The 20,190-nt window shown below is 46.8% G+C and overlaps 1 protein-coding gene across 4 annotated transcripts in view; it reads right to left on the bottom strand.

Moving 5' to 3' along the window:
- Positions 1 to 374: 374 nt before the first annotated feature.
- Positions 375 to 20,190, bottom strand: part of micall1a (MICAL-like 1a) — a 133,664-nt gene continuing 113,848 nt past the window's right edge. For 3 of the 4 annotated variants that reach the window (XM_085969421.1, XM_085969422.1, XM_085969425.1), the window contains 2 exons: positions 1,800 to 1,862; positions 375 to 712 (listed from right to left, as the gene is read on the bottom strand). In XM_085969421.1, the coding sequence (XP_085825547.1) occupies positions 390 to 712; positions 1,800 to 1,862 (386 nt within the window). In that variant the 3' untranslated portion in view covers positions 375 to 389. Of the gene's footprint in view, positions 713 to 1,799; positions 1,863 to 20,190 lie in introns of those variants that run through there. The other variant, XM_085969423.1, reaches the window with a different exon arrangement.

Genomic DNA, 20,190 nt, shown 5'->3' with positions numbered 1-20,190 from the left:
GAAACAATATAAAAGACAATTCAGTGGATAAATTTAATCTAGTTATTTTGAAATAGGTAATTGTTTAAAGTTTTTTTTTCTGTTTAAAACTTTATTTTGGACATTAGAAATTTCAGTTACTGAAGAAAAAAATGGCGAATGAAAACATTTTGAGTGATTTGTGGGAAAAATGCAGCACTCCTGTACATTTGTATAGTAGAATCACTGTTTTTAGTTCTGGGAAGCTTGCATTAAAATAGGATGTTTTGAGAAGAATCCCAAGGGGGAAGGAGTGTTAGTTAGGGTTATGGTGAAAGGGCTCCCTAATTTTACAGTGAAGGCATTGCCTGACCTTCCAATGAAGGAGGGGTTCTCTAACATGGATTTATTCAGCGTTATTTCAGAGAGGCTCAGACCACCTGATACTTGCTGAGGGCTCCCTTTGTGGGATTAGTGCAATAAATCAGTCCAACGACAGGGCTGATTGTTTGGGGTGTGGCAGGTTGGAGGGGTGCTGCTAATGTTACTGCATCGGATATATTTGAACACCTACTTGTTGGTCGCGGTCGAAACCTTTCCCGTTGGTATGCGTCTCCGGCACGGCAGCTATCTGCGGATCTCAGGTGTGGTTTGGAGGAGGGGCGGACTCGGAGAGACGGGGTTGGTGGCAGTGGAGGGAGTGCTGAAACCCGGCTGGAGATGGGATTGCAGCTCGCAGGAAAAGCAACTCCCCCTACAAGAAAATAAATATTAAGACAACAAACACGGCCCAGTGCCCAACTTCCAGCAAATCGGAGACAGCAGTTTTATAGAATCATAGAGCACCGAAGGAGGCCATTCGGCCCATTGTGCCTGTGCCAGCTCTTTGGTAGAGCTCTCCAATTAGTCCCACTCCCCGGCTCTTTCCCCACAGCCCTGCAATTTTCTTCCCTTCAAGTATTTATCAAATTCCCTTTTGAAAGTTATTATTGAATCTGCCCCCACCGCCAGATCACAACAACTCGCTGCATAAAACAAATTCTCCTCATCTCACCTCTTCTGGGAGCAGAGGAGTGGGACTAATTGGATAGCTCTACCGAAGAGCTGGCACAGGCAGGATGGGCCGAATGGCCTGCTTCTGTGCTGTTCCATTAAACACTCCCAGGGCAGGGACAGCACGGGTTCGATACAGAGTAAATCTCCCTCTACACTGTCCCATCAAACACTCCCAGAGCAGGTACAGCACGGGACAGATACAGAGTAAAGCTCCCTCTACACTGTCCCATCAAACACTCCCAGGACAGGTACAGCACGGGACAGATACAGAGTAAAGCTCCCTCTACACTGTCCCATCAAACACTCCCAGGGCAGGTACAGCACAGGGTTAGATACAGAGTAAAGCTCCCTCTACACTGTCCCATCAAACACTCCCAGGACAGGTACAGCACGGGACAGATACAGAGTAAAGCTCGCTCTACACTGTCTCATCAAACACTCCCAGGGCAGGTACAGCACGGGTTAGATACAGAGTAAAGCTCGCTCTACACTGTCTCATCAAACACTCCCAGGGCAGGTACAGCATGGGGTTAGATACAGAGTAAAGCTCCCTCTACACTGTCCCCATCAAACACTCCCAGGACAGGTACAGCACAGGGTTAGATACAGAGTAAAGCTCCCTCTACACTGTCCCATCAAACACTCCCAGGGCAGGTACAGCACGGGTTAGACACAGAGTAAAGCTCCCTCTACACTGTCCTATCAAACACTCCCAGGGCGGGTACAGCACGGGGTTTTGTTTGCTGTAATATACAGAGTGAGAAGCACTGTTTAAATATACTCACCCTGAAGACTTTTGTTAAGCTGCCTCTGTTGGAATTGATTCAGTTTGGATTCCTGCATCATCACTGCAAAAAGACAGGTGAGGTCAGTCAGTAAGAGCAGATATCCTGGAACAGCAATGGGAGGGAAAACAGCTGAGGTACAGAATGTGTCTGTGGGATGCTCTTTGTCTCTTCTCATTATGCCTGTCTATATATATATATGCTATTCTCTCTCTGTGTGGCTGTCTGTGTCTCACTCTACATCTGTCTGTGTAACTCTGTCTCTATTGTCTCTCTATGTCTGTCTCGGTGTGTCTCTCTCTGTGGGTGTGCCTGTCTCGGTGTGTCTGTCTCTGTGGGTGTGTCTGTCTCGGTGTGCCTGTCTCTGTGGGTGTGTCTGTCTCGGTGTGCCTGTCTCTGTGGGTGTGTCTGTCTCTGTGGGGGTGACTGTCTCGGTGTGTCTGTGATTCTGTCTCTCTCTTTGTGTGTATCACTCTTGTGTTTGTGACAAAGATGAAGCACATTATGTCCGTGGATTATTTATTGCATTTAAATAGAAATTTTCTCTCTGTCCCAGTCAATGTCTTTCTCTCTATCCCCCGGTGTTTCTCTTTCTCTCTATCCCCCGGTCTTTCTCTCTCTCTCTATTCAATTCAAATCGCTTTATTGGCATGACAAGGTACATCTTATGTTGCCAAAGCATCGAAAAACATTCATGGTTGAACACAAAAAATACAGATCTATCCATACAGTGTATAAACAGATATATCCCTGAGTGTATAAATATACATTCATATAATTTGTATATACTCTTTTCTTATATTTAGTGGTTGTCCCTCTGTTTATGGCAAGCTGTAACATAGTGTGCCGCTAAGGTTACACAATTTCTCTCTTCCCCTACTAGGTATGGGAGTTTTTGGTCGTCATTCAAATTTCTGAATTCCGGGCATATTTTTGTGAATTTTGGGTAGAAATTCTCCCTTATGCCCTGATATTTTCTACAAGCTGTAAGGAAGTGCATCTCTGTCTCCACCACTCCCTGACTGCAGTGAGAGCATATCCTGTCCTCTCTTGGTAGCCGGGTCTGCCTGTGTCTAGCTTTTTCGATCGCCAGGCTATGTTCACTAAGTCTGTACATTGTCAATGTTTTTCTCAGTTTGCTATCCTTTACCATGGTCAGGTAATCAGCCATGCTGTATTGTCTGTTTAGGGCCAAGTAGCAATTGAGTTTGTTTTGGGTTTTTGTTGTTTCTGCCCAATATGACAGATATTTTTCCTTTTGCTTAGCGACGATTGTGTTGGGTCGAATTCTTTGTGTTACGCTGTCACTGTCCTGGGGCTGGTTATTGTTAGTAGTGTTAGTAGTTACTTCACTGAGTCCCAGGACTAGTTGACTGAGGGTATTCTTCTTTATGGTCCTCTCTTGGCATTTCAGGGCTTCATAATGATAGCAGTGGGGGTTGCTCATTTTTAAGTGTTTCCAAAATTTGGTGGCTCTTTTTTGGATAGTGATTATTAATGGATATTGACCTAGTTCTGCCCTGCATGCATTGTTTACGGCTTTCCTTTGAGTCCGGAGGATACTTTTACAGAATTCTGCATGTAAGATCTCAATTGGGTGTTTGTCCCATTTTGCAAATTCTTGTAGTGTTAGCGGTCACCACACCTCACTGCCATAGAGTGCAATTGGTTCAATTACTGATTAAAAAATTTTGAGCCAAATGCTAATTGGGATTTCTATTTGGATTGATTTTTTAATGGCATAGAAAGCCCTTCTTGCTTTTTCTTTCAGTTCATTCACAGCCAGATGAAAATTTCCCGTAGAACTGATTTTTAAGCCCAAGTATGTGTAGTTAGTGGTTTGTTCAATTTTGGTTGTTCCTAGTGTGAAATTTATTTTGGGTCCCTGATGTCTGGATCTTTGCTGGAACACAAGGACTTTGTTTTTTTGGGGATTTATTGTCAGGGCCCAGGTCTGGCAGAACGACTCCAGCAGATCCAGGTTCTGCTGTAGACCCTCCTTAGTTGGTGGCAGCAGAACCAGGTCATCTGCATAGAGGAGGAATTTAACCTTGGATTCATATAGGGTGAGGCCGGGTGCTGTAGATTGTTCAAGTAGTTTTGCCAATTCATTTATGTAAATATTAAAGAGTGTCGGTGAGATGGGCGAGCCCTGCGTCACCCACCGCCCCTGTGGGAAGTATTTTGTTTGTTTGTCTCCAATTTTAACTGCACATTTGTTGTTTGTATACATTGATTTAATTACATCATATGTTTTTCCCCCTACCCCCCTTTCGATAAGTTTCAGGAATAGACCGTTATGCCAAATGGAATCGAAAGCCTTCTGGAAATCTATAAAGCATGCGTAGATTTTGCTTTTGTTTTGATGAACATGTTTGTCAATTAGGGCCTGTAGGGTGAAGATATGATCTGATGTTCTATAATTTGGTAGGAATCCAATTTGGCTTTTACTCAAGACATTGTGCTCCTCAAGGAAGTTTATAAGTCTTTTGTTTATGATACTACAGAATACCTTCCCCAGGTTACTGTTTACACAGATGCCTCGATAGTTATTTGGGTCGACTTTGTCCCCACTTTTGTATATGGGCGTTATGAGTCCTTTGTTCCAGATATCAGGGAAGTAACCGACACTCAGAACCAAGTTGAAGAGTTTTAGGATAGCCAGTTTCATTTTATCGCCTGTGTGTTTAATCATCTCGCTTAGTATGCCGTCTGCACCGCAAGCTTTTCCTGGTCGCAGGTCCTCGAGTTTTTCAAATAGTTCTTTTTCTGTTATTATGGAGTCTAGCGGGTTTTGGATATCTTTTATGGCCATTTCGAGCTTTTCCAGTTTTTTGCATATTTGGTGTTGCTCTGGCCTTAGTGTGTTTTTCTGGTATAATTTTTCAAAGTGGTTTTCCCATGTGTCTCCATTTTGAATGGCCAATTCGTCGTGTTGTTTTTTGTGTAATGTATTCCAGTTGTCCCAGAAACAATTGGAATCAATGGAGCTGAGTGTATTCTTAATATATTGCTCTTTTTTGGTTCTGAGTGTGTTTCTGTAGTGTCTGACAATAAGTAAGGCGTAATTCCTCGTTTTCTGGCTGTCTGTGATTTTGGTTTGATATTTTTCTAAGTTTTTTCCTCATGTTATGGCAATCTGGGTCAAACCATTTTTCATAGTTTTTTGTTTTGGGTTTGTTCTTGCGAGCTTTCAAGTTTGACCTTGTTGCCAAATGATCAAAAATATTATTTAGGTTATTCACTGCCCAGTTTACGCCTTCTTTATTGTGAGTGTATATGTTATCCAGAAAGGTGTCCAAGAGAGCTTGAGTTGATTGATTGCTAATTGCTTTCTGGTATTTTTCCGTGCTGTTTTTGGCCCATCTATACGATTTTTTGGTGTTGTACAGCTTACTGGGTTGTGTTTCTGTGTTGGTTGTTTCTGTCTTTTTAAGATACATAGTAATTTGACTGTGGTCTGACAGTGTTGCTTGTGGTTTGACTGTGAATGCTCTGAAAGAGGATGGGTCCAAATCCGTAATCATATCGTCTACGGTGCTACAGCCAAGAGGTGAGCAATAGGTCGATCTTCCTAGGAGGTCTCCCATGAACCTACCATTGACAATGTACAGACCCAGGCTTCGACAGAGCTGCAGGAGCTGTTTTCCGTTAGTATTTGTCTGTTTGTCACAGTTATGCCTGTATGGATGGGAAGGGATATCGAAGTGGTTATTCCCGAATATGTAATTGTTTCCCTGATTATTGGTGAAGTCTGGTTCTTCGCCAGTTCTTGAATTGAGGTCACCACAGATCAACACGTTCCCCATGGCCTGGAATTGGGTAATCTCCCTATCAATGTTGGAGAAGGTGTCCTCTTTAAAGTACGGGGATTCCATTGGGGGGATATAGAGTGCGCAAATGAAAACATCTTGAGTGTTAGAGATAATCCCCCCCTCAATTTTGAGCCACATGTGGTTTTCGCCCTTTTTTATGAATTTGATGCAATTCTTAAGCTCTGTTTTAAACCAAATCAGTATGCCTCCAGAGTCTCTGCCTTGGGTTACTCCTGGCAACTTATTGGAGGGGACCACCAGCTCTGTGTACCCTTGGGGACGGCCAGTGTGTCCTTCTCCTCTACACCAAGTTTCCTGTAAAATGATAATATCCAGATCTTTAGTTTCATCTATGAACTCTGGGGTCCTACTCTTCACGTCGAGCACCGAAGAGCGTAGGCCTTGGATATTCCAGGTCGAAATATATAAGGATTTCATGTTAAGTTTGATCTTTTACTATGATAGGTTAAAGAATGATATGTGTTTGTCGTGTCTAAATGGGGGGAAAAAAGATCATCTCAATTGTCTATAAATGCTAATACTATTTGGTTACAACTCTTTCTAGTAATTAGTCCTTAATTTTTTTTTTTTCATTTTCTGATCCATAAGGCGGAAGTAGATGCTGCTGCACGTCTGCCTAGTGTCTCTTAATGGATTGTCTCTGCCTGAGGTATTGCGTACGCCCTGTGCATCTCTCCTTCTGTCTGGCTGGGGGCAGTCCTGTTCCCCTGTAGGACAGGAGTGGTGCAGGTCTGATATTGTTGTTGTGCATGGGGATCCTCTCTGGTCCCGGTTGGTGTGGTGGTGGTCTCTGTAGTAGTCCTGGTATGTACCCCGCTGATCTCTGGTGGTCGGAGGGGGGGTCCTCTTGGAGTCTGGGTATGGACCCGGTTCAAAGCGACGTCCTTCAGGGCTTTAGCAAAGATCGATATTCATTTCCTGTGGATATGGACGCGGTCATGAAGACATTCCACATCGAGGGTGGGGTGTTGGGCCAGGTGCACGTTGTGTTTTAATTCACAGTCTCTTGCTATGCTGGCATTTATCTCACGAATTGTTTTGTTGTTAAAGTCTGTTCTCGGCAATATTGTGGAAACAGTGATTCTAGTGTTTGGGAATGTATTGCTTGCCTTCTCAATCACTGCTCTGAGCGATGTTGCTACCCCTTTCTGCTGGGCCTTTAGGTCATTTGTGCCAGTGTGTATTATTATGTGTTGGGGGGAGCCTAATCGGGTTTTGGTCAGCCATTCCAGGGCTCTGTCTGTTGTTGGGCACCGGATCTTTTTTACTATATGTCTAGGGAAGAGCTTTTTCTCCCATAGAAATTTCCCATTTGAGTCTATGAGTATTACGATGTCAGCCTTGTTGGTGTTTACTGTCTGGTGGCTTTCGCCTGGACTCATAGGGTGTGTGTTGGACTGGGGTGGTCGTGTCTGGTGTGTGTGCTCCTCTTGTGAGCAGCTCGCTTGTGGTTCCACAGTGGTGGGGGAAGACTGAGCTTCAGTATGCTGGTCGGTCTGTGTGGCACCCCTTGTATTGTGTGTCTGCTGCTGTTGTTCAGTGTGGGAGTGCAGCTGTTCAGTCGGGCTCTGTATTGTCTTATCTCTAGCCTCTGGCTGCTGGTCTAATGGTGCTATCTCTCCTCTATGGCTCTCTTTGTTTTTCTGCAGCTCTTTCACCTGATTCCCAAGTCGATTCAGCTCTCTCCTGTATCTCTCCCTCTCTTGCTTTTGTTCATGTTTCAGTTTAAGGACCTCCTCTCTAAGTTTAACCAGCTCTGTCTCCAACTGGTTAAATTTATCCTTTAGTTGTATCTGGCTGTGTGATCCCGGGGTGTGTGTCCGGTCGGCGCTGGAGGGCTCACTCACTTCCTGGCTAGGCTGCTCTTCTCTTGGTGAGCTGGAAGTGGTAGGGGGAGTATGTGTGGCTTCCTCCCTGGTAATTACACTGGGGTTGGTCAGCTGTACCATGTGGCTGTGGGGCCCCCGAGGTGAGTGTCTGGTTAGAACTGTGTGGCTCGTTCACCTCCTGACCAGGCTGATTTACTCCTGGTGAGTTGTCAATGGTGGGGGGAGTGTGCGTCGCTTTTCCCCTGTTAGCCACTCTGGGGCTGTTCCTTCCCCTCTCAGTTATTTCTTTCCGTGTCTTGAAGGCCGTTTCAAAGTCGTCGAGCTTGCCTTGCACCAATATTGTTCCGTTATCGTACATGTTGACAGTCGTGGTTGCACTGTCCGGGTCCCCTGGTTTCTTAATTTTCAGTTTGGACCCATTAGCGGTTCTTTCCTGCTTAACCCTGGTATAGTGTGATTTTATTGCTGTGATCCAAGCCGCTGACTGATCTGAGTAAAAAATGAGATTACACTTTTTCCCAGTGCTGTACCAGTCAGCAAACAGAGTTTCTGGTTTTTCTCTCAGCTGCTTCTGCTTGAGCGATTTTTTAGCATTTTTTTTGGTGTTGGGGGAATCTGGAAGAGGTTGCTCTCAGTGTGCCTTGGGAGCTGCTGTGGCTCCTCTGATTCGCTCATTTTTAGTACTGTAGAGGTAGAAATTATTGTTGACCTTAGAATATGCTTTTCTGGGGCCCCGGGTTTGGTGTTTCCCTCTCCCGGCTCGCGAACTTTCCCAGGCCCCGGACTCGCTCGCTCTCCAGGCCCTCCCCAGGCCCCGTACTCACTGTCCTGGTCTGCGTCTGGGAGCTGCTGTTTCCCGGCTGCTCCCCTCCCCCTCAGAGGTCTCTGAGCCTCTGTCTTGGCCCGGCTCCTCGGGCCTTTCCCTGGCTTCAGGCTCCCTCCCCAGGACCCGTACTCACTGTCTGCGTCTGGGAGCCGCTGCCTCACGGTGCCTTCGGGCTGCTCCCCTCTCCCTCAGAGGACCCCAGGCCTCTGTCTCGGCCCTGCTCCTCTGGCCTTTCCCTGGTTTACGGTCCTGTGTTCCGGCCGCCGTTCAGGACTTGCGCTCCGACCTCCGCTCTGGCCCCGTGCGGCCTCCGTTGAGGAGTCGTGCTCCGGTTGTTGTTTTGGCCCCGTGCGGCCTCCGTTCAGACCTCGCGCTCCGGTTGTTGTTTTGGCCCTGTGCGGCCTCCGTTCAGACCTCGCGCTCCGGTTGTTGTTTTGGCCCCGTGCGGCCTCCGTTCGGATTCTTCCCTGGTCTGTATATTCCTCTCCTTCTTCTGTCTTTTTGCTTTGGCTTTTCTTTCTGTTTTCTACTTTCCTCTGTTTTTTTTTCAGGTCCCGTCTTTGGCGCTTTTTTTTTTTTTTAGGCTTTTTCTTCTTTTCTTTCTGTGCTTAAACTAAGTTAAACTAACCTTAAACTTAAACTAGATTAAACTAAACTAAACTGAACTAACTTAGCTAGAATTTATACCTCTTAAAACTTGAAATGTAACTTTTTTCCCCCCTTTAAACACTAAAAAACATTAAAACTCAGCAGCTCATCTTTCCTGCGACCTCCCTCCCTGTCTCTCTCTATCCCCTGGTCTTTCTTTCTCTCTCTCCCCTGGTGTTTCTCTCTCTCTCTATCCCCCGGTCTTTCTCTTTCTCTCTCTCCCCCCCGGTGTTTCTCTCTCTCTCTATCCCCCGGTCTTTCTCTTTCTCCCCCCCGGTCTTTCTCTCTCTCTCTATCCCCCGGTCTTTCTCTCTCTCTCTATCCCCCGGTCTTTCTCTTTCTCTCTATCCCCCGGTCTTTCTCTTTCTCTCTATCCCCCGGTCTTTCTCTTTCTCTCTATCCCCCGGTCTTTCTCTCTCTCTCTATCCCCGGTCTTTCTCTCTCTCTCTATCCCCCGGTCTTTCTCTTTCTCTCTATCCCCCGGTCTTTCTCTCTCTCTCTATCCCCCGGTGTTTCTCTCTCTCTCTATCCCCGGTCTTTCTTGCTCTCTCTATCCCCCGGTCTTTCTCTCTCTCTCTATCCCCCGGTCTTTCCCTTTCTCTCTCTCCCCCGGTCTTTCCCTTTGTCTCTATCTTTCTCCAATTGGCAGGATGTGACTAGTGGTGTCCCCAGGGATCTGCACTGGGGCCTCAGCTTTTCACTGTTCCTTCATCCAAGTCATTGATAAATACAGAGAGCCGTGTATCCAAGTGTGTTGACTACATCAGGTTGGGTGACACAGTAAATAGTGTAGATGGGAACAGAAAGTTGCAAAGGGACATTGATAGATTGGGTGAGTGGGCAAAACTGTGGCAGATGGAGTTCAGTGTGGGGAAGTGTGAGGTCATCCACTCGGGACCCAAGAAAGATCGATCAGAGTATTTTCTAAATGGCGAGAAGCAGGAACTGTGGAGGAGCCGAGAGATGGAGGGGTCCAAGTACAGAAATCACTAAAAGCCCGTGGACAGGTACAAAAATAATTAAAAGGACGTGACTGCTGCCAATGGAAGGAAGTCGTTGAGCATGCGCAGTTCCTGTGTTGTTTTGGTTGTTTGAGCTGGCGATATTTTCTTTTCAGCAAAGAAAACACTTCCAATAATTGACTGAATACATCAAGCTAGCTTTTATCGACACTAGATTGTGCTTGAGATGCAAGGAGAGAAAGAGCGAGAGAGAGAGAGAGAGAGCGAGCGAGAGAGCTCTTCATCTTGCCAGGCAACATCCATGGAGAGAAATTAGAGTCGACCTGAAACGTTGACTCTAATTTCTCTCCACGGATGTTGTCTGGCCTGCTGAGTTTTTCCAGCATTTTTTGTTGTTATTTCGGATTTCCAGCATCTGCAGTATTTTGCTATCGAGCTCTTCATCTTCTCTGGGAGTGAGAGTCAATGACCGAGAGGGGCTCCTGCGCCAGCAAAACTCAACAAACGGCCAGTTTTATTATTTTTCTTCTCCTTTCCCTTCACACTGAGCTCCAAACAAATAGATCTCCACAACCCTCCCGCCCGCGACATTATTATACAATAATACTTAAACCAACCCAGCGCTTCGCAGAGTTATGTGCAGAACGCTTCTGCGCAGCTTCCCGTTCGTTGGCAGCAGTCACTCGGTAATTAAAAAGGCTGATTGAATGTTGCCAGTTATTTCAAGGGGCCTGGGATACAGCTGTACAGACCCCCATCTGGAGTCACTGTGCTCAGTTCTGGGCCCCGCGCCTCGGGAAGGATAGATTGGCCTCGGAGAGGCTGCAGCGCAGATCCACCAGAATGACACCGAAGCTAAAAGGGTTAAATTCTGAGGACAGGTTACACAGACTGGGCTTGTATTCCCTGGACTATAGAAGGTTAAGGTGTGATCTAATCGAGGTGTTTAAGATGATCGGCCGTTCAGGGGTGATGTCAGGAAACACTTCTTCACACAAAGGAATCTTCTCCCCTTAAAAAGCAGTTGAGGTTGGGGGTCAATTGAAAATGGAGATTGATAGATTTTTGTTAGGCTATTAAGGGTTATGGAACCAAGGCAGATGGATGGAGTTAAGATACAGATCAGCCATGATCTAATTGAATGGGGGAACAGGCTCAAGGAACTGAATGGCCTCCTCCTAAGAAATAGGAGCAGGAGTCGGCCATACGGCCCCTCACGCCTGCTCCGCCAGTCAATAAGATCATGGCTGAACTTCTACTTCAACTCCATTTTCCTGCACTATCCCCATATCCTTTGATTACCTTAATATCCAAAAATCTATCGATCTCAGTTTTGAATATACCCAATGACTGAGCCTCCACTGCCCTCTGGGGTAAAGAATTCCAAAGATTCTCCACCCTCTGAGTGAAGAAATTTCTCCTCATCTCAGTCCTAAATGGCCGACCCCTTATTCTGAGACTGTGACCCCTGGTCCTAGACTCTCCAGCCAGGGGAAACAACCTCTCAGCAGCTACCCTGTCAAACCTGCTAAGAATTTTATACCTTTCAATGAGATCACCTCTCATTCTTCTAAATTCCAGAGAATATAGGCCTAGTCTACTTGATCTCTCCTCATAGGACAATCCCCCCATCCCAGGAACCAGTCTGGTGAACCTTCGTTGCACTCCCTCTATGGCAAGTATATCCATCTTTAGGTAAGGAGACCAAAACTGTACACAATACTCCAGGTGTGGCCTCACCAGGGCCCGATATAATTACAGTAAGACGTCTTTACTCTTTGCCTTTATTACAAGGGGGTTGGAGTATAACAGACCATTGGCCGCCCTAATTGCTTGCTGTATCTGCATGTGAACTTTCAGTGATTGGTGTACAAGGACCCCCAGGTCCTTGTGAACACCAACATTTCCCAGTCTCATAGATACAAAGAAGATAGGAGCAGGAGTAGGCCATTCGGCCCTTCGCGCCTGCTCCGCCATTCAATGAGATCATGGCTGATCATCCAAATTCAGTACCCGGTCCCTGCCTTCTCCCCATATCCCTTGATCCCTTTAGCCTTAAGAAATATATCCAACTCTTTCTTGAATATACTTAATGAACTGGCCTCCACCACCCTCTGTGGCAGAGAATTCCACAGGTTCACCACTCTCTGGGTGAAGAAATTCCTCCTCATTGCAGTCCTAAATGGCTTACCCCTTATCCTTAGACTATGACCCCTGGTTCTGGACTCCCCGGCCATCAGAAACATCCTTCCTGTATCTAGTCTGTCCAGGCCTGACAGAATTTTATAGGTTTCGATGAGATCCCCTCTCAATCTTCTAAACTCCAGTGAGTATAAGCCCAATCGACACAATCTCTCCTCATACGTCATTCCTGCCATCCCAGGTATCAGCCTGGTGAATCTTCGCTGCACTCCTTCCATGGCAAGAACGTCCTTCCTCAGGTAAGGCGACCAAAACTGCACACAATACTCAAGGTGTGGTTTCACCAAGGCCCTGTACAACTGCAGCAAGACATCCTTGTTCTTGTACTCGAACCCTCTTGCTACGAAGGCCAACATACTATTTGCCTTCTTAACCGCCTGCTGCACCTGCATGCTTACCTTCAGCGACTGGTGTACAAGAACACCCAGGTCACTTTGCACTTCCCCTTCTCCCAATCTATTACCATTCAAATAATAATCTGCCTTCCTGTGTTTGCCACCAAAGTGGATAACCTCACATTTATCCACATTATAGTGCATTTGCCATGTTTCTGCCCAATCACCCAACCTGTCCAAATCGTGCTGGAGTTTTACGACATCCTCCTCACAGCATACCCTCCCCCCCCAGCTTTGTGTCGTCTGCAAATTTGGAGATATTACATCCAATTCCCTCATCCAGATCATTAATATATATAGTGAACAGCTGGGGTCCACCGATCCTTGCGGTACCCCACTAGTCACTGCCTGCCACTCGGAAAACGACCCGTTTATTCCAACTCTTTGCTTTCTGTCCGCCAACCAGTTCTCTATCCAAGTCAATACCTCGCCCCCAATTCCATGTGCCTTAAATTTTGCACGCTAATCTCTTATGCGGGAGCTTATCGAAAGCCTTCTGAAAGTCCAAATACACCACATCCACTGGTTCTCCCTTATCTATTTTACCAGTTACATCCTCAAAAAATTCCAGTAGATTAGTCAAGCATGATTTACCTTTTGTAAATCCATGTTGACTTTGTCCGATCCAGTCACTGCTTTCCAAGTGCTCTGCTATTACATCTTTTATAATGGACTCTAGCATTTTCCCCACTACCGATGTCAAGCTTACCGGTCTATAATTCCCCGCCTTTTCTCTACCACCTTTTTTGAATAGTGGGGTAACATTAGCTACCCGCCAATCCATGGGTACCGTTCCAGAGTCTATTGAGTTCTGGAAGATGACCAGCAATGCATCTACTATTTCTAGGGCCACTTCCTTAAGTACCCTGGGATGTAGATTATCAGGCCCTGGGGATTTATCGGCCTTCAGTCCCATCAATTTTCCTAACACCATTTCCCTACAAATACTGATTTCTTTCAGTTCCACCCTTTCATCAGACCCTATGTTCCCCGGCATCTCTGGGAAGTTATTTGTGTCCTCCTTTGTGAAGACAGAACCAAAATATGTATTTAGTTGGTCTGCCATTTCTTTGTTCCCCATTATAAATTCCCCCGATTCTGACTGCAAGGGACCTACGCTTGACTTCACCAATCTTTTTCTCTTCACATATCTATAAAAGCTTTTACAGTCAGTTTTTATGTTCTCTGCAAGCTTACTCTCATATTCTATTTTCCCTTTCTTAATTAATTCCTTTGTCCTCCTTTGTTGAATCCTAAACTGCTCCCAATCCTCAGGATTATTGCTTTTTCTGGCCAATTTATATGCCCTCTCCTTGGACCTTATGCTATCCTAATTTCCCTTGTTAGCCACGGTTGGGTCACCTTTTTTGTTTTATTTTTATGCCAAACTGGGATGAACAAATTCTGTAGTTCATCCATTCAGTCTTTGAATGTTTGCCATTGCCTATCCACCGTCAACCCTTTGAGTGCCATTCCCCAATCAATCCTACCCAACTCGCTCCTCAGACCATCATAGTTTCCTTTATTTAAATGTGTTGGGGGATTTAAAGGGGATGAGAGAACATTAGGTGTGAAATGCGCTGGCAGAGACAGCTGTCTCTCTGCCAGCGCATTTCACACCTAATCTAGAGCTGTCTTTTGTCTCCACTAGTCCTATCACCATCTCCTCTGGTTTTGAATACCTCTTAATGTCTCTTCACTTCTCTTTTGTTCTCTCATCCCTATTTCCCAGCCCCCAAACTAGCCTTTTAATGTTTCATTTCCTGTGCTTTTTCAGCCCTGACGAAGGGTTTGGACCCGAAACGTTGACTCTGTCTCTCTCTCCACGGATGCTGCCCTGGCCCGCTGAGTGTTTGCAGCGTTTTGTTACTTGCAGCAGCCAGTGTTTTGCTCTGGTGCTGTGTCGCCCTCCCCCGGTGTGTGTGTGTGTGTGCTGAGCTCTCGGTGAAGTGTCCCTCTCACCTCTCAGCAAGTCCCGGGTCTCGCTGCTGTATGAAGCTCTGGCGCAGTTCCACAATCCGCCGGCTCTTTGCATTTGGCCTCTTCCCCGATCGCGGGACATTTCCCAGCAGATGGGAATCGGCCGCTTGTCCCGGCGCGGCGGCTGGGCCTTGTCCACAATCTCCTTTGGGCCTGGACTGGCGGGTGTGGAGCGGGCCGGGCCCAGTGGGGAATGCAGCAGGCCCCGCGGCCGGTGATGCGCTTCTCCCCCCAGGGCCGGTGTTTGTGTCGGGGCCGGGCTCGGGCTCTAGGCCAGCGCTGGGCCGGTTGCTATGGTGACGCAGACCCCGCCTCTCCGCTCCCGGCAGGCACCGAGCGGACTACAGCGCCCAGGATGCACCGCGTCACTCCACCAACCGCAAATAGACCGGCAGGGGGCGCCCGGGCACACTGGATCCAGTGCAGGGGGTGAGGGGAGCAGGTGCAGAGTAGATCCAGTGCAGGGGGTGAGGGGAGCAGGTGTAGTCACACTGGATCCAGTGCAGGGCGTGAGGGGAGCAGGTGCAGAGTAGATCCAGTGCAGGGGGTGAGGAGAGCAGGTGCAGTCACAGTGGATCCAGTGCAGGGTAAGATGGGAGCAGGTGCAGTCACAGTGAATCCAGTGCAGGGGGTGAGGGGAGCAGGTGCAGTCACAGTGGAGCCAGTGCAGGGTAAGAGGGGAGCAGGTGCAGTCACAGTGGAGCCAGTGCACTGGGAGTTGCCAGGGTTTAGGCTCCATCTCCTCACCATGTGACGGTGATCTGTCCTGGACTCTTGCTCAGAGTTGCCCGCTGGAAGCAGGGAGCTTCCAGTACTGCCGCAGTGAGCTTGCTCAAGCTGCACTGAGGAGACCTATGAAGTTGGTCAGAATCATCTGGTTTAAAACCCTGCTACATTGGAAGGCCGACTGATGATGCTGGGATGTGCTATTGGTCCAGAGAATCCAGAGCTCTGGAAGAAATCATCTGCACCCCTCCCTGTACTATTACAGCTTTGCTTTAACACAAGACTGCGTGTTAAGGATTGGTATAGTTTCAGCTTTTAAGACATTGAGACTGCCCTGCATGGGACATTCCTTTTCCAAGAAGCAACAGCTACTGAGTAAAAAGAAAAATTGCAAATCTGAAATAAAAACCAGCAAACAACTGAAATGCACAGAAGGTTCGACAGCACCTGGAGAGGAACAGGCTAACGTTTGGGCGCAGACCCTTCTCCAAACACCAGCTGTTGTCCATTTCCCGCAACAGCAAGTGGGCCCATGTGAGCGAACAGGGAATCCGCACTTAGACCCGAGTGTCAGAGTTAGCTGGTCGATGGGCAGTAAATGCACGCCCAACTTCCCTTCCTAGCTCCCGTTAGCTGATATTGTTAACCGTTCTCTCCCCTCAGGTACTGTCCCCCTCTTATTCAAATCACCACCCCCTCCTCAAAAAAAACCTTGACCCCCCCATCCGTCCTTGCAAACTACCGCCCCATCTCCAACCTTCCTCTCCTTTCCAAAGTCCTTGATCGTGTTGTCGCCTCCCAAATCCAGGCCCATCTTTCCAGAACTCCATGTTTGAATCCCTCCAATCAGGCTTCCACCCAGTCACATCACTGAAACGGCTCTGAACAAAGTCACAAATGACGTCCTATGTGACTGTGACAAAAGTAAACTGTCCCCCCTCAACCTGTCTGCAGCCTTTGACACGGTTGACCACACCATCCTCCTCCAACGCCTCCCCACCATCATCTAGCTGGGTGGGACGACACTCGCCTGCTTCCATTCTTATCTATCCAGTCGTAGCCAGAAAATTACCTGCAATGGCTTTTCTTCCCGCACTGTTGTACCTCTGGTGTGCCCCAGGGATCTATCCTTAGCCCTCCTCCTATTTCTCATCTATATGCTGCCCCTCGGCAACATCATCCGAAAACATAGCGTCGGTTTCCACATCTATGCTGACAACACCCAGCTCTACCTCACCACCACATCTCTTGACCCCTCCACTGTCTCTAAATTGTCAGACTACTTTTCTGTCATCCAGTATTGGGTGAGCAGAAATTTCCTAAACTAAATAGTGGAAGACCGAAGCCATTGTCTTTGGTTCCTGCCACAAACTCCGTTCTCTAGCCGCCGACTCCATCCCTCTCCCTGGCCGATGTCCGAGACTGTTCGCAACCTTGGTGTAATTTTTGACCCCAAGATGAGCTTCCAACCACATATCCATGTCATCACTAAGGCTGCCTATTTCCACCTCTGTAACATCGCCCAACTCCACCCCTGCCTCAGCTCATAGTCATAAGGAGGCCATTTGGTCCATCGAGTCCGTGCCGGCTCTCTGTAGAGCAATCCAGTCAGTCCCATTCCCCCTGCTCTGTCCCCGTAGCCCTGCAAGTTTATTTCCCTCAAGTGCCTATCCCGTCTCCCCTTGAAAACACTGAGTGTCTCCACTTCCACCACTTCCGTCGGCAGCGAATTCCAGGTCCTCACCACTCGCTATGTAAAAAAGTTTTTCCTCACATCCCCCCTGTATCTCTTGCCCAAAACCTTAAATCTGTGCCCCCTAGTCCTTGTATTATCAACTAGTGGGAACAGCCTTTCCCCGTCTAGCCTATCCAAACCAGTCATAATCTTGTACACCTCTATCAAATCACCCCTCAACCTCCTTTGCTGTAATGAAAACAAATCCAGCTTCTCCAACCTGTCCTTGGAGCTAAGATCCCCCATCCCCGGAACCTTTCTGGTAAATCTCCTCTGCACCCTCTCAAGGGCCTTCACATCCTTCCTAAAGTGTGGTGACCAGAACTGGACGCAATACTCCAGTTGTGGCCTAACCAGCGCTTTATAAAAGTTCAGCAGGTTCTGCTGCTGGAACCCTCATCCATGCCTTTGTTACCTCTAGACTTGACTATTCCAACGCACTCCTGGCTGGCCTCTCATCTTCTACCCTCCGTAAACTTGAGGTCATCCAAAACTCTGCTGCCCGTGTCCTAGTTCACAGCAACTCCTGTTCACCCATCACCCCTGTGCTCACTGACCTACATTGGCTCCCGGTTAAGCAACGCCTCTATTTTAAAATTCTCTTCCTTGTTTTCAAATCACCCCATCTTCGCCCCTCCATATCTCTAATTTCCTCCAGCCCTACAACCCTCCGAGATCTCTGCGCTCCTCCAATTCTGGCCTCTTGAGCATCCCTGATTTTAATTGCTCCAGCACTGGGGACTATGCCTTCAGCTGCCTAGGCCCTAAGCTCTCTCCACCCCTCTATCCACCTTTAAGACACTCACTAAAACCTACCTCTTTGACCAAGCTTTTGGTCATCAGCCCAGATATCTCGTGGCTTGGTGTCAAATTTTGTTTGATAAAACTCCTGTGAAGCGCCTTGGGATGTTTTACTATGTTAAAGGTGCTATATAAATACAAGTTGTTGTTGTATCTTAACCGTAACCCCAAAATGGATTCATTGGCAGACTAGTCACCATGACAGGGCAAATGGTGTGATGTGGTAAACAAGCTGGGAGCTCATCCATTCTTCTGGAGTCACTGCTCGTCAGTCTGGCCCAGGCAGGCTCCAGCTGATCACCTGTATAACACTGACCCTGAGCCCGATCAGGGCTGTCTGAACTCAGCAAACACGGAAAAACGTTTACTAAACAAACCCCGATCATCCTTGACAAACTTGATTTCATTTTGAAGGTGCAGATGATGCGAGTGTCAGTGATTGAGAAGAACCACATTCTTTGACGATGTAACTAGTGGAGTAGACAAAGGGGAACCGGTAGATGTGGTGTATTTGGATTTTCAGAAGGCCTTCGATAAGGTCCCACCCAAGAGGTTGGTGAACAAAATTAGGGCACATGGAACTGGGGGTAATATACTAGCATGGATTGAGAACTGGTTAAAACAGAAAACAAAGAGTAGGGATAAACAGGTCTTTTTCAGGATGGCAGGCTGTGACTAGTGGGGTACCACAAGGATCGGTGCTTGGGCCCCAGCTATTCACAATCTATATCAATGATTTGGATGAAGGGACTAAATGTAACATTTCCAAATTTGCTGATGATACAAAGCTAGGTGGCAGTGTCAGTTGTGAAGAGGATGTGAAGAGGCTTCAGGGGGATCTCGACAGGCTCAGTGAGTGGGCGAAAACATGGCAGATGGAATATAATGTGGATAAATGTGAAGTTATCCACTTTGGTAGAAAAAACAGAAAAAGCAGAGTATTTCCTAAATGATGAAAGACTGGGGAATGCAGATGCTCAAAGGGACCTGGGTGTCCTTGTACATGAGCCACTGAAAGTGAATGTGCAGGTGCAGCAAGCCATTAGGAAGGCAAATGGTATGCTGGCCTTCATTACAAGAGGATTTGAGTACAGGAGTAAAGAAGTCTTACTCCAATTATATAGGGCCTTGGTGAGACCACACCTGGAGTATTGTGTACAATTTTGGTCTCCTTACCCAAGGAAGGATATACTTGCCATAGAGGGAGTGCAACGAAGGTTTACGAGATTGATTCCTGGGATGGCGGGACTGTCGTATGAGAAGAGATTGAGTAAACTAGGCCTGTATTCTCTTGAATTCAGAAGAATGAGAGGGGATCTCATTGACGCATACAAAATTATTACAGGGCTTGATAGGGTGGATGCTGGGAGAATGTTTCCCTTGGCTGCGGAGTCTAGAACCAGGGGCCACAGCCTCAGGATAAAGGGTAGGCCATTCAGGACTGAGATGAGAAGAAATTTCTTTACACAGAGGGTGGTGAATCTTTGGAATTCTCTACCCCAGAGGGTGGTGGAGGCTCAGTCATTGGGTATATTCAAATCAGAAGTCATAGATTTCTGACTAGTAAGGGCATCAAGGGATATGGCGATAGGGCCGGTGAATGGAGTTGAGGCAGAAGATCAGCCAAGATCTCATTGAATGGCGGAACAGGCTCGAAGGGCCGAATGGCCTACTCCTGCTCCTATTTCTTATGTTATGTTCTTATGCTAGCACAGGGCCATTCTAATAACACAGCCACCAGATGTCAGGTGACATACCTCAAAGGAGAAAGTTTCCCTGTCAAGCACCGACCGATCCCAGGATATGTGGAGTAAAACTGATGAAGTAACATACAGATGGATTCTCAATCCCAATCAACCGCTACCCTGGTCCATAAACCAGCCACACACTTGGACAACTTTCCATTTTATTGGTCCCAATTTTACCCATTTTGTTAGCAGAATAATATAGCTTTAGAACAGTGCTTGTGTGTTTCAATAAATATTATATACAAATAGGTAAGGCAGAATAACAGCTAAAGAAAAGATCTGCATCAGCAAAACCGTCCAATTCAACTTATGAATGCAATACTATAACTAACGAAGACTAATAGGAAGAAATGGCACCAATATTCCCCTAGAATAAGTACAAAAAAGGCTTTAAACAAAAGTTTTGACAACAAATTGAATTAAGGCTTTTTTTGGCAGCTGTTCCTGTGTTAGGTAGAAATATAATTACTGCTAAGAAACTACAAAATCTCACCAGACAAATTGTGTTAATCAGGGTAAGAGTGCATATACCAGTGCTCAATCCAGTATTCAGACCAACGTACAGCATGTGTTTCATTCAATCTACAGAAGCTAAGAGTTACGTTTCAAAACACAAATCTAAAAGTCCCTGAAAAAGTCTGGTTGATGCAAGAATCCAAACTGACGTTACTTACGTTGCTTGTTGGTGCGATGTGCATGTCGT

Source organism: Somniosus microcephalus, chromosome 28 (assembly GCF_052327205.1).
Source record: "Somniosus microcephalus isolate GS21.2 chromosome 28, FLI_Smic_1.0, whole genome shotgun sequence".
NCBI classification, from domain to species: domain Eukaryota; kingdom Metazoa; phylum Chordata; class Chondrichthyes; order Squaliformes; family Somniosidae; genus Somniosus; species Somniosus microcephalus.
The sequence above is the reverse complement of the archived record's forward strand: the minus strand, read 5'-3'. Positions and strand labels throughout refer to the sequence as shown.